A 14,309-nucleotide genomic window follows, 5' to 3' on the forward strand; every position below is an offset into this window, starting at 1 on the left:
TGTGTCATGCATGTCAGTCAGTGCCATTGGTGTACTGGGAAAGCTTATTCTCCAAATCACAGATTCGCTTCTCTTGGGACAAAACTGTGGCCTTTAGATGATGAATTTCCTCCAACAGTCTCTCAAGCAGCTCAGGCTGGACGGGAAGAGAGTGGAGAGAAGGAAGAAAGGGAAACAGAAGAAGAAGAGAGGAACAAAGACAGTGACAGGGAGGGGGAAATTAAGGATGAAGAAAAAAAGATGAAAAATAGGTCAAGGACAGTGAGCAACCAGGAGAAATAAACCAAAACAAAGAAGGGAGCTTCTGGAGAAAAAAGTTGAGGGCAGGTACAAACAGAGAAGAAATAAACACAAACGTGTTAAACAGAGAGGCAGATGTTCAGGAGTAACTGTGCATTCAGATTACAGACTGAAAACCTAAAGTGAGTTTTTTTTAATTACAAATGTAATAGTAGGTATCTGAAGGTACCTGAAGGTATTATAATGCCACAACTTACTGGCAGACTGGTGGTGTCCAAAGTGGACATGCTTCGTCGGGTGGTGGGTCTGGAGTCCAGCACGTTCTTCTTTGCCACTTTGAGCTCCCGGCTCTTGGGCGGCATGTAGCCCTCCCTCATGGACACCAGAATTGGATCTTCATCACGACCATCCAGCCACTCTTCAGCCTCCATGGCGGGTTCGGCGCCCGCTGTGTCCGGGTACAGGTCATCTTGGAAGAGATCCGACTGTGAAGGGGAGTTGGCGAGACAAATAAAAGTCAGTGGTTGATAAAAATTATTCATTTATTTCTGTTTGTCGTTCTTGGAGGATGGGTGGAAGATAAGATGAAAACACAGCAGAGCAGGAAACAGTATCAAATAAGACAAAAAAATAAATGAAGAATAAGACTCAAAGAGCACATTGTGGGAATGAGAATCAATTAAAAGTTCAGTAGTGGAAGTCTTCAGATCCTTTGCTTTAGTGAAAGTAGAAATACCACACTATAAAATTGCTCCACTGCGTAAAAGTAAAAAATATTTATGTAAAACTACAGAAATTATTGGAAACAACAAAACAAATCATTGAAGCATTGAAACAAGCGGCTCATCTTTACATGGTCGATATCTGCCCGTAAGGAGAACGCACAGACCCCACAACCATGCCGATGTAGCTGGTGAAGGTGAGGCTAATTTGAGTCGCGCTACATACTTTTTGGGAGTTTAATCCTTAACAATGCATCACAAATCGCATGTTTTCTATGCAAAATATTGACCAGAAGCTAAACAAGTAACTGTAGCTTTGGAAAGAAAAGTCCCCTTGAAATGCAGTGGAAGAATATGAAGAAGCATAAGAAAAGTATCTCAAAATCTTACTAAAGTACATCATTTGTACTTGGTAATCCTCCACCACTGTCAAAGTAAAACGCTTGTAGAGTATGGCCTTACTTTTCTGGGCACTGTCATTGTGATGGGTTCACACTTCTTGTCAAGGAGCTTGAATAACCTAAGAGGACATTAAGAGATGAGACAGAGCAGAGAGATAAGAGACCCATCAGTTGTGCTTTTGTTACACATGAGTGTATCAGTTTATACTTATTATTATTAGCCTGAAATGATCTTATACACACCAGGGGTCACAGTTCAGTAATGATAAGAGAATAAGTGTAAATCGTGAAACTGGATATAAATGCAGTGTCAAATATGTAAATAGACAATTCATTAATGGACCATATCTTCAGTGATGCACAGTGCAACAACTTGAACATATTTGTAAATGCCATTAACCTATACTCTGGAGGGTAATATATTATCAAATCCATCAAAACAATGGAATGCCAAAACACGGAAAAAAGCGACATATGGTTGTAAAGAAGACAAATGGTCAGCACTTTGAGCTGTTTCACGACTCTCATGCAACATCTGTAGCCTTTACATCCCATCAAACAAATACAATCCCATCAAACAATGCTGATTTGTATCTCACCTTGCGATCTCACATTTGGTGACGTCCACACCTCTCCTGGGCATGAAGCCCATCCCTCTCTGGGGCTCCTTAGTGCTGAAGGTGCTGAGGTAGTGGACAAATGGCGGCTCATCTGTGATCTCAAAGTAACGGACACTGCTGTCCCCCTACAGACAAACACAGAAAACATATAAAACATGTCAATAACGTGTCATTATTAAGGCTGGAAACACAATGGCTCGGCACACAATTCTGTATATATTACACAGTACTTTTACAAACATGATTTGAACCAATAACCCAGTGTCTCTGTACCTTTCCACAGAGGTAGACCATGTTTGCATCTGCGTCATAATATGGTAACAACACTCCGTTACTTGTGTCCAATTCCAACAGTGCAATGGGCTCCTCAAAATGTGTCTGTGGAGAGTAAAAAGGATGAACAAAAGCCCACAATTTGCATGTAAGTGCATGTACATTTCTGCACCTTTTGATGCGCATGAACAGCACATGAAATTGTATTGTTTGTTACCGGGTCCCAGAGTCCGAGCTCTCTCTGGCTCATCCTGGTGAATCCTGTGGTGAAAATGTTTCCATCTCTGGTGAAGATGGCTCTCATTGGCCGGATACCCTCATGTGGAGCCAGACGTTCCTGTCGATCGGACGAGGGACAGACAAGAGTTACTTCCTTGTTCACCTTTTCAAACCTTTTAGGTGTTTATTGGACTGTGTGTGCGTACTCCAATGTCAGTGGCTTTAGATCAACAAACCTGTACTAAACCATTGAATTGTTAATCTAATGATCTATAATATAAACACTGTGCTTTATGTATTCAAGGAATAGTTCAACATTTTGGGAAATACGCTTATTTGGTTGAGTTAGATGAATTAGTACTGATCAGTATTCTTGTGTGTGTCCGTTTAAACGTGAAGGTACGCCGCTGGCTAGCTTAGCTTAGCATAAAGACATGAAACCGTTAGCCTGGCTCTGTCTTAAGTTATCAAAATCCGCCTATCATCAACTCTAAAGCTCAGTAATTAAGATATTGCATTGCTTTTCGTTACATCCAAACAAAAACTGAAGGAAGTTACTTCTCCCAGCCAAGAAATAGTCAAAACCCCTGAAAAACATCCAGATATAACGACGCAAGGTATTACATGTTAACTGGTGAGCTGTAAAGGTGCTGGTACACTGATTTTGATACAGTTGGACAGAGCGAGACTAGCTGTTACCCCCTGTTTCCAGTCTTTGTGCTAAGCTAACAGGCTGCTCGCTGTAGCCGTATATTTAAAAGGACAGATATGAGTCTGGTATCAATCGTCTCATCAAACTACTACTTCAATGGGTCCTTTCCAGTATCAGTGTTCAACAGATATACAAATAATATACCCCTAATATGTTGCGCTCATCGTGGTGTTATTGTATTGGAATTAATTATACTGTGAGACATGTATTTATTAGTATTTTCTACTCACTCACCGCAACTACCTCCCTCTTGCGTGGGTCGCAGACACGCAGACGTCGGTCCTTACAGGTGGTGCAAAACAAGCTGCCGTTTCGGTTCCAGCTGATGCTGTAGATGAGGTCTGGGTGGTCATCCATGGAGATGAGGGCCTCGCCTGTCCCCACGTTCCAGATTATGATCAGGTTATCACTGCCTGGGGAGAGCAAAGGATGGACATTTGAATGTACTCACACTCCGAACTGTTTACATGAAGTCAAACGTTTATACAACTTTCAAGGAAACATGTGCGTGTGTGTGTGTCTGTCTGTCCTACCCGCAGTGAGTAGTATGTTGCGTGCGGTGGGGTGCCAGGTGACAATACCGACACGTTTGGAGTGTCCCTCCAGGACGACAATGGCGTCGGAGATGGGGCGGGTCAGTGAGTGATCTGGGATCTGCCACACCTGGAGAGGAGGGCGGAAGGACAATCAGATGGATTCTGTTACTGATGTGACACGAGAAGTGTTTTCTGTCAGTGTATTGTAAATTACAGTACATTGGTATCTTAATGTTTAATCCTCCTGGTCATAAGTATTATAACCAAAATTACCGCTTTTTGAATTGAATGTGAGAAGTGAGAAGAAGGCACACATCAAGAGGTTGACATTCTGCTATATAACAAGAAGACCCAGACGATGGAAGATGAAAGTAACTGCACTTGTATACTGAATCAGAGTAAAGTATTTCTATGTCCCTACTCTACACCTCTGTACAAACATCCCTTGCACATCAGAGGATTAAGAGAATAGTTGTTAAGGCCGGCATCTTTCATTTTTCCATTAAACTCAGCACACTGCCGAGCAATTTTAGTTGGTTCATAAATGTACTGGCAGTCACTGCTATCGAAATACATTTCAGTTGCTTCATAGTCAAGGTGACAACCAATGACACCCACACACTAATGTCCACACCTGTGTGCCACTCCAATAGGCTGCTTACTTTTGCTCTTAAAACGTATTAATTAACACTAATTCATGATTAATATTCACAAATACAATGGCATGTTTGTGTTTAATATTAACACTTTTTCATCCATCAATCCATTCATTTTTTGAACTGTTTAGATGCCTGTCCCAGCATACACTGGGTGAGCCAGGAATGTAGAAATACCGAGATCAGGAGTCCACGATCGTCCTGCACAATCCAACCCCCTCAACACATGTTTGACAGGCCACGCAAAAAGTACATTTCCTTTTCAACATTTAATCAATTTGTTTAACTGTTACATTTTGTGTACATTTGTTGTCTAAATTATGTTCCAAAGCCTTCCCCTTACTGTGAGGAATACATCGTCGAAAGTCCCTTTATTTTGAATTTAACATTTTGTTTGTCTGAAAGGGTGTAATGTAGAGATATTGGGTTGAAGACATAACAGAATCACCCTTTAAAAAAGACATCATGTGAAATGTCTGTATAATTGTAGAATACACAGAAACAACAACACATATTCCTCACTAATGTCAGCATTCTTTTTTTTAAATCAGTTTTTAACCAGTTTTTTTTAAATTCCATAAAATTTACATTACAGCACTCAGTAGGTGATTGGTTGATCCATATGCTCAAACACACACACACACGCACGCACACACACTAGTGAGCCTTTTCAGATGACACAATGAGCCGTCTCTGTGAACTGAAGAGAATGACTTCACAGTTATGACCTTTCTGCTTCACAGACGCAACACTGCCAAGACTGGACAGCTGGAACTGTCGCGCGCACGCACGCACGCACACACACACACACACACACACACACACACACACACACACACACACACACACACACACACACACACACACACACACACACACACACACACACACACACACACACACACACACACACACACACACACACACACACACACACACACACACACACACACACACACACACACACACACACAGCACTCAAACAGCATCCCAGCAGCTGTTGCCATAGGAGAAGCAGCGATTCAATCATGCGATTGCGCGAAGATTCCTGCGATATCATTCTGAACAAGTGTGGGCAAATCTGTCCTCAGTGACAACTGTGCTGATGTACAGATACATGCTGAGTCAAAACACATGTCATAATACAAACAAAAAATGTTTAAAGTTGACACACGCTTACATACTGCACATTTGTGCGTGCACACACACACACACACAAAGCAAAGTAATGCGTCTTAAGGAGCATATCATCTCTTAAAACCGAAGTGACTATTTTATCTGTCTATTAAGCTGAAAAGATTTGAGATTTCCTGATGTACAGTGTATTGATTCATTTTACTTGGACATCTGACTTTAACATTGAATATTAGAGTAACTGATGTACAATATTTGTGTTGTATTTTAGATCAAGTACACATTCATTTGTGCTACCATTACAACAGAAGAAGAAAAGGTATCTATAATAAAGCTGATACATGGATGTAAACAATTCATCGATTAGTCTGTCGACAGAAAAATGAATCAGAACCTATCTTGACAAGTTATTTTTAAAGCTTGCTGCTGCTCCTCCAATGTGAGGTTTTTCTGTTTTATATACGGTAATTGGAAATCTTTGTGTTTTGTACCATTAGTCAGGCAAAACAAGACATTTGAAGATGTCGTCTTGAGACTCCAGGAAACTGATTTTTTTGGTCATTTTCTGACATTTTATCAACCAAACAACTGATTGATCCTTTTTTTTGTGTAAGTGGAGCAGCTAATCAGTTAATTACATCCCAGACACTAAACCTGGTTCTCATTTCCTGCGTTTGAAGAGTTTATGTTTATGTCATAACTCTTAATTAACTGTCAAACACTATGGAATACAATTGTGTTTATAATGGCATGGTGTGAGCAAATACTGCATAAATAAAGGGCGATTATAAATCCTAGATGCCAAAATTGAATTTTACAATGGTTAATCTGTCATTCAGGGTCACAAGTTATTTGCATAAATAATAATACATAGTGATAATATTTTATCCATCTCTATTCATCTCTCTGTAGTGCAGGTCTCACAGTGGCCCCTGCTGACTGCACTCACTTAATGAGCTTCAGGGCCACAGATGCAGTGCATCACAGCAGGTTTGAAAGAACTACCAGAGCCTCCGCTTTGTCTTCAGTTTAAAAGTGTAAAATGTTGTGTTTAAGATGGAGCTGCAAGGTGCGTTTACAATCCCTCATAACGAATCCTCTATGTGTGCATGCTTTAAGATTTGTTGTGCTTTTCCTTCACTGTCAGAACTAACTTGTCCAAGTTAAACACAAGAAGACTTGGATGCCACAGCATAGTTGGTGACAAGGTGTCAGTGACTTAGTGATTTTAACAGGTGATTTCCTGTCGGTGTGAGGTGATTGACAGCAGGTAGAGCAGACTGATGGTGATTATGGGGGCGACCGTGGCGCACTGGGTTAAGAGGTCGTCTGGGAACCGGAAGGTCAACGGTTCGATCCCCGACTGGCAATACACTGAACCCCTAACGGCTCCCTGGGCACCTGTCATTGGCAGCCCACTGCTCCCTATACAGGGATGGGTCAAATGCAGAGACAAATTTCCCCCTTAAAGGGATAAAGATAGTATATTATCTGTTATATTATTGTCCTCCTGTGTGTACCAATCCTGCGTTCTCCAGCATTTTCTGATCTGATAAAAGGAAACTGACCGATTATCAAAGTACTTCACGTAGGCACAGGAAAGTATTAGAAAACGAGAGTCTGTCATAAAAAACATCCCACTGTGCCAAAAATCAGCCACAACCCCCCCAACAAACACACACACACACACACTGATAACACATTAATACTTTTGTCCTAAACTGGACTTTTATACACAAACGCATGGAGCAGCAGGCTGAAAATGACGAGGTCGGTTTCAGACAGACAACTTGTCAAGGACAAAAATATGACGAGCAGCTCGATGAAGAGATAGAGATGCGACTGAGCAGGTGGGTGGACAGTGAGACAGGTAGACACAATGATGCCTTGACTGACTCACTTCGCTCATTTAACAGACAGCCAGATGTGACAAACTCAGCTCACCTCTGTGGCTGTTGTCTGAGTCATCGAACAACAAACTCCTCCACATGCATTTGCAACTTCTCTCTCCCACTCAGAATTTTTTTACACACACACACACACACACACACACACACACACACACACACACACACACACACACACACACACACACACACACACACACACACACACACACAACGTTACCATTGCAGTACAGTCCTCCGAGCAGCTGGCCAGGATGTTGTCGTCATGTGGGCACCAGTCGATATCGAGGACAGGTCCAGAGTGCCCAATCACAAGCGGGTAGTTTTTATCCACACGACCTGACTGCAACACACAACAGCAGTGACACACAGGACTGTGTTTGTACAATAACCTACCATCAATATTCATCAATTTCTCATAAGTAAAAAACAGTAGTAAGCATTGCTTTGGTGATTTGCAGGTCAATAAATGTAGGTTAAAACAAGGGGAAAAGTGAAAGGTTATTTAATCATCTAAAGTTACAGTGACTTTATTTCAATGTGAAACAGTTCCAAACTCGTTCAGATTGAGAGTATATTCATGACTTCGGAAAAAAGCAATCTCACCCAAAGGTCTGTTTAGTAGATGTTCCTTTTGACCATGTCACACATCTTCAGCTGATGAAGTTTGCCTAGTTGTCATTCAATTCCATTTTTTTTTTTTTTTAAATGGTAAAACTTTCTCAACTACTATTTCCAAGGTCATAAATGAACTTTCAATCTACATTTTTCAGCTTAGGTGAATGAAAAGTCCCTAAAGTTTTCAGAATTATTTTTTTATTTGAGCAGCTACAATGCCACAACAACTGGGCAAACCAACTCTGATAAAGGTCATGTGATATGATTGAAAAAATTGACCTTGCGGTGATATTATTGGTCCAAAGAAGAACATACAATAAAATAGTCAAACACTGAAATGGAGTAAATGAAATGCTGTTGAAACAACCATGGAGCTATCCTGCTAGCGAGTCACAGAGTTTAAATTGCTGTTGGAGCCCCCACCTCTTGCCCTCAGCCATCACATTTGGACACTGGGTTCCTCGACTACAAGATTACATAACAATGCAGGGCCCACATTAGTAGGTATTGAACTGTAATGTTGCTCTGTTTAAGTCAAGGCTGCTAAAGGTGGTGCCAAAACCTTCAACATGCACACAAAACCTTTAAAAAAAACGTTCAGCATTGTGGTGGACTTCCAGGAAACGGATAAAACCAAACATTTCAATATGATGCAGACTAAAATCATGATGTCACATCGAGGTAAGTCCATGTTGCCCTGTTTCTAAAGTGTGAACACATGTACTTTTGAGGTATCGCTCCCCCCCGCACACATACAACACACACCCCAAGTGAGGTGTATTTATAGCTGAGCAACGAGGCGTTGAAAGGGGAGTTTTTCTTGAGGCCTGTTGGGGACTCAGAGGGGGAGCTGGAGGACGGCGAGCACGTTGGTGTGTATTAATAGCATGTCTGTTCACCATGACTCCAGTATATAACCACATCCATTTCCCTGCGCCTCCAAAAAGCTATTTGTAACTAATTATCACTGCTAACACACTGATGAATCTCAGAAACGATGACCTTGTTCCATCCATGGCATTTCTAAATTCTCAAAAAGTAAAACATTGTTCGTTCCACTCTTTAAAGTTCAATTATAACTCTACCATAATTCTCATGTGGACTCAAGTCTTTTAAAACATAAACATTCTTCACAAGCTCCAAACACTGTACCAATCTTTAAAAAATTACAATTATTTTGGCCCGTAGTCGATGAACTTCTCAGTTCTCGTAATGCTGGACTGCGATTGGCAGTTGGTGTTAGCAGCACGGCTCAGAAGAGACCTGCTGAGTGAGTGGAGGCATGTCACAGGGCAATGAAGGTGCTGCAGACTTGGCTGGTTATAGCGGAGTCAGTAGTGATTTTCGGATTTACACCATGAGCTGTGATATGTAGTTAACTGGACGGACTATGAAAATGAATCATTTTTTGAACATGCAATAACAAAAACTATAACTTTGTGTGGCTTTTCCTTGCGAAGTATTTCTGTTTCAGCAATTATAGCGTCCTTCCCCAACATGACAGCTAAAGCAAATATTATATCTTCTGCTATTAGAAGGGAAAAAAAGACAAACAAAAACTATTATACTGAAATAACCATTGCTTTGCCGATACCATGACGTGGCACTGATCATTTTTGAAAAGCAGCTCGTCTTCCGTCTTCTTGCCAACTTTAGAATTACGTGAATAAAACAGGAGACTGAGACATAGGCTTTGATGTGTATTTTAAATACCTGGGGTCACTGGGAATTATTTGACCTCAGCACAGAGCTTCTTCACTGTCCCCGTTACAGTCTGCCGATTATGTCATGCAACATCGATCCCGTCATAGCGCCTTATAGCCAAACATTACAAAACGTCAGTTACTGAGACAAGCCTCCAAACAGGACTACAGCTTAGTCAAGGAATCTGATGCCACACCTGTGAGAAATGAGTGTAATGTGTTTGTAGTTTGGAAAATACACTATAGCGTAAAATGTCATGCATATATGAGCATTCTTAAGGTCTGTATAATGTGCCTGTAAGATCAGCTCAACCTTACGGTTACATATTGATGGTGTGGATATCATATCGTGTATTTCTCTTGATAGAAACCTCCTTTTGGTACAAAGATCCGAAACTAAAGAGGCCACACTGTGTGATCTTGATGAGGTGAGCAATAAAGTCAGCTCATGAACACCGAGATGCAAAAGGTTACAGACTGTCACTCAAGGGAGAATAAATAAGCAAACTATCTTTAGTTGTCTTTCTTTTCTTCTTCGTTCCCTGTAAAGTTCTGCCTCTCTTCTCTCTCGTTACCTCCCCTGACACATGTATGACACAGACAACCCATGCTGACAGCATCACAGATGTACGACCCTGGAAGTTGATTGGGACTACAGGTTTTTTTCCACAAAACGCAATTTGAAAATGTATATTTGTCCGCAGCATTCACAACCAACATCTTAAACCCACACAAATCCCATCCAAACCCCAACTCATGGACACACTGTTGTGTTTCCAACCTGCCACCGAGAATTCTTTCCCCTTTGACCGTACTGACCTGAGAGATTGGCAGTACAAGGAACGCTCCTCCTCCGCTGGATTCAACGATGACCGCCAGGAACTTTGGGTTGACGGCGCAGAAGGAGCTGTCCCACGTCACCTTGGAAACACGAATGTCATCGTAACCCTGCTCAGCCTTGACCGTCTGGCCAAAGACGTGGCGAAACTTACTCTGCCGCACGATGCTGCGACTCATGGCTGAGGCAAGCGGAGGAAGGTGGGAGGATATAAAGAGGAAGAAACCAGACATGGGAGAGGATGAGCGAAGAGGGATGGGGGAGTGAGTAAATGGTGAAAAGGAGGAAAGAAGGGATACAGAGATGTCAGAAACAAAGACACTTAAAAGTTAATGTGATGAAGGTGGTAACAAGTTTAACATTCACCAAAACTTTTAGCAGTAGGTCTCAAATTGGAAAATAATTTGATCAGATCTCAACCGAACAAATGTATTTGGCCTGTCACTGTCATTAAGGCAGGCCGTTGAACAGCGTTGAAACAGCTTTTATTTTGCTGAAACTTAACTCTGTTAATGTGTTGTTATGAGCAGTGGTTTCCAGCCTTTCCTTTTGAAAATTGAAAGGGCAGTTCACTCACCTGTTATATACTTTTTATTCAGATTGAAAGTCACATAAAACAGATACAATATTTTGTGATGCTAGCAATCACTGAACGTGGTATTTTGTTTTCTACTCCATTCATACTGTATGTCCATCAATACATTGTAAAGAAAACCTTTTTGGCTCAATCACCTTCTTACTATGAGTGACAGGATTCAAATGAACACACCATTTCCTGTATTTCTTTTCTATTTTTGCTCGGATTACAATTCAGCAGCATTTGATGGATGAGAATCTGAAGACTGTTGGTGGGTCGTCGCTATCAATCAAAGCTGATCGAATCACACCCACACAACTCTTAATAAATAATAGGGTACATAAAGATTTGTTTACTACTTTTTTACACTGATGTTGCTTGTTTATTAGTCTTGAATACTTGATGTTGTAAATATATACTTTGAATTGAAGCCAAGCTTTCAGTGACTTTAAATAACCTTCTGCTTATTTCTGAACGACGATCTCCGTCATGAGTTTGTTGACGGACAACTCGCTGTTGTGCGGCTGTCCCAGGCACCCGGCCAGACGGCCTGTAATCCTCCAAAACTCAGGAGATATTCTATAACAGTGCCTGCCACCAGTGCAGATATTAATAGCTGATTGTCCCACCAAGCACTATGTGATGGCTGAACATGAAAGACAAACACTAAGTGGACACAGAGAACCGATAAAACGCAGGGACAGAACAGATATGATGACCATACACAGAACATCAGTCACATTTAAATCACACCCATGTGCCACAATCCTTATGAGAATATTTAGTTTGACACTTATCTAACCAGACTGCACTGGCTTACATGAGGCCAAAACTAAAAACCCAAATCTGGAAATTAGGTCTGCATCGGTCCCTGAAGATGTCTCATGAATGCAGCAGAGTTCTTCCTCTTTTTAATAGATCATAACTCAAATGATCAAATCCTATAATCAAATTATCTGGCTCCACACAATCAAAAAGAAAACCATATGAAGGTTGACTGGTTCAGGCCTGTGACAAAGTAAACATAAAGTGACCCAAATCCTGCTGTCATCAGCGATGCTATCTGAACGTCACACTAGAATATACAACAGTTAGCCTAAAGACTGTGGGATACCTGACCAACCGACTGATGAGGAGACAGAGGCTCTCGTTTCTTTCCTGGAAGCTCTCGCTTATCAAAAGAATTTACATTCCAACGACCACTTCAGCCGGGCCAGCTGTGAGGCATTTCAGGGCGGGCTCAATATTATACAGACTTATAAATTCAGTGTCAGTGACTTGTAATAATGTTTCTTTATATTGTCTTTTTATTTCTCAACATATCTGTCACGATAAGATGCTCCGCGGCATGAATCAAATACACCTCTCTTAGTTTTCTTAATTCGTTTCAACCATTTGACAAAACAAATAATTAGAGTATTTATTTATGGTACATGCCTTATCATCTCATTTGAAAGTGAAAATGCCTTTATCGTGGTTTGCTTTCAATAAAGAGGGTTTAAAAAAGTCAAAAAGCAACAGGCGCCTGATTGAAATGGGGTAATGGTAAGATTTCAATCATTTAACAATCTAAAAACGTGTATGCTTGGGGAACATGTGATGTGATTTATAATAGGCCTAAATTAAAGGGGCATTACACCAAATTCCTAAATGCATACATATTATTCCTGTGGTTTAAGACAGTTAAGAAAGTAGAAGTAAATATGAACAACTTCCTTCCAAATCCAAAAAACTATTGTGCCAAAGGCTAAAATTGTGATGAAACTGCTCCATAGACAATGAATTGATGTTCAATTCATATTCATTGACAATGCAGCACCTCCAGAGTTGATAGTCTATAATTGATGATATAGATTTGAACTTCTTCTCTTTAAAAAAAAATAATAAAAATTTAAAAAAAAATTTAAAAAAAAAAGGAAGAGTAGCTCATGTTCACAAATACTTTAAGAATTCCCCTCAGTCATGGAAATGCTCCTTTAATTGTGCCTCAGGTTAATGAGATAGCCCTCCTCTGTCGCGCGTGGCACGGCTCTGGAGCGCCGACGCAGAGCGAAAGAATGACACTGCCACTTTCCTAATATAGCCATGACAAACTGCACTGTCCCACCTCGGCCAGCCGCTCCTCCCATCCGCCAGCCTGGTCATAAATAGTCCCAGAATAAAGGCAGTGCACTCTGTGGCGCTTTGTCGTTACTGAACCGGACCGTAAATTAAAACGCAGTTTATACAAACACGCATACAACAGGGGAACATGCGCTGTCGGGGGCGCAGGAGGTGTGAGAGCGAAGGAGTGCGTGTGAGTGTGCGTGTGGGTTCTAGGTTACAACGTGCTCCTTAAAGTAGCCCACTGACGCCATGTACGACGAAGATTGTTTTTAAGAGAACCAAAGGTGGGGACGCACTCACTCCTCTCCAGCAGTGCAGCACAGAAGCTGACGCACCTCTCAGCCCACTGCAGTACCGAAGCTGACACACATATTAGGAAAGGTAGTCTGGACAGCTCACCTCAGGTTATGGGGAGAGCCCTCTTCCCTGGACAACTCTCACCGTTGATGTGCTGTGATCTACTCCTCCACCTTCTGCTTCCTTTTTTGAATAATATTCCCCGAGATCCGGTTTCCTGGAGTTGCTGAGGAGACTCCGTGCGTGACGCTCCTCGGCAGGGAAAGAGAGTACCGGGGCCGAGCAGGGAGAGGGTGTGGGTGAGTTTGTGGGTGTTGGGTGGGTGCAGTCTATTTTGGAACAGGCTCTCTCAGTACGGGGGAACGTGACGCGCGCAGGTTACAGGGGGCCAGCGCGTGTCCTGGGCGTCAGTGTCACAACTATGGTGGATCTTGACAGTGGGACATTTTAACTGACGCACGTATTAAGACGCAGACTAAATAAAGAAGGTACACAGGTGATCTGATCTCCCATGCTGCCAACAAGTGCTCTCATGTTTACTCCTGCAACCAAGGTTTCTTGTATGGCCACAAAAGAAATACACTGTTGACCTGCAGAAGCTGGTTTGAATAGGGCAGGATGGAAATAATAAATGGCCATGAGTTATTTAGAAAAAATAAAAGTTAAATTACCCAAGTTTGTATTTGTTGTTTTAAAAAGTGAGTTATACATTTTACATATTTAAAACTCTTCACACAAGTCTCTGCACCA

The 14,309-nt window shown here is 41.5% G+C and overlaps 1 protein-coding gene across 1 annotated transcript in view; it reads right to left on the reverse strand.

Moving 5' to 3' along the window:
• The window catches only part of coro6 (coronin 6), a 14,366-nt gene extending 535 nt beyond the window's left edge, over positions 1 to 13,831 (reverse strand). Inside the window, exons 1-11 of the mRNA XM_079283624.1 lie at positions 13,662 to 13,831; positions 10,561 to 10,760; positions 7,641 to 7,763; positions 3,721 to 3,850; positions 3,422 to 3,600; positions 2,474 to 2,593; positions 2,257 to 2,361; positions 1,963 to 2,108; positions 1,425 to 1,482; positions 498 to 725; positions 1 to 136 (exon numbers count right to left, since the gene is read on the reverse strand). The exon at positions 1 to 136 is cut by the window's left edge and continues 535 nt beyond it. Of these exons, the coding sequence (XP_079139750.1) occupies positions 14 to 136; positions 498 to 725; positions 1,425 to 1,482; positions 1,963 to 2,108; positions 2,257 to 2,361; positions 2,474 to 2,593; positions 3,422 to 3,600; positions 3,721 to 3,850; positions 7,641 to 7,763; positions 10,561 to 10,758 (1,410 nt within the window). The 5' untranslated portion in view covers positions 10,759 to 10,760; positions 13,662 to 13,831 and the 3' untranslated portion in view covers positions 1 to 13. The remainder of the gene's footprint in view (positions 137 to 497; positions 726 to 1,424; positions 1,483 to 1,962; positions 2,109 to 2,256; positions 2,362 to 2,473; positions 2,594 to 3,421; positions 3,601 to 3,720; positions 3,851 to 7,640; positions 7,764 to 10,560; positions 10,761 to 13,661) is intronic.
• Positions 13,832 to 14,309: the final 478 nt, after the last annotated feature.

This window comes from Melanostigma gelatinosum (assembly GCF_949748355.1).
Source record: "Melanostigma gelatinosum genome assembly, chromosome: 14".
Classification (NCBI taxonomy): Eukaryota; Metazoa; Chordata; class Actinopteri; order Perciformes; family Zoarcidae; genus Melanostigma; species Melanostigma gelatinosum.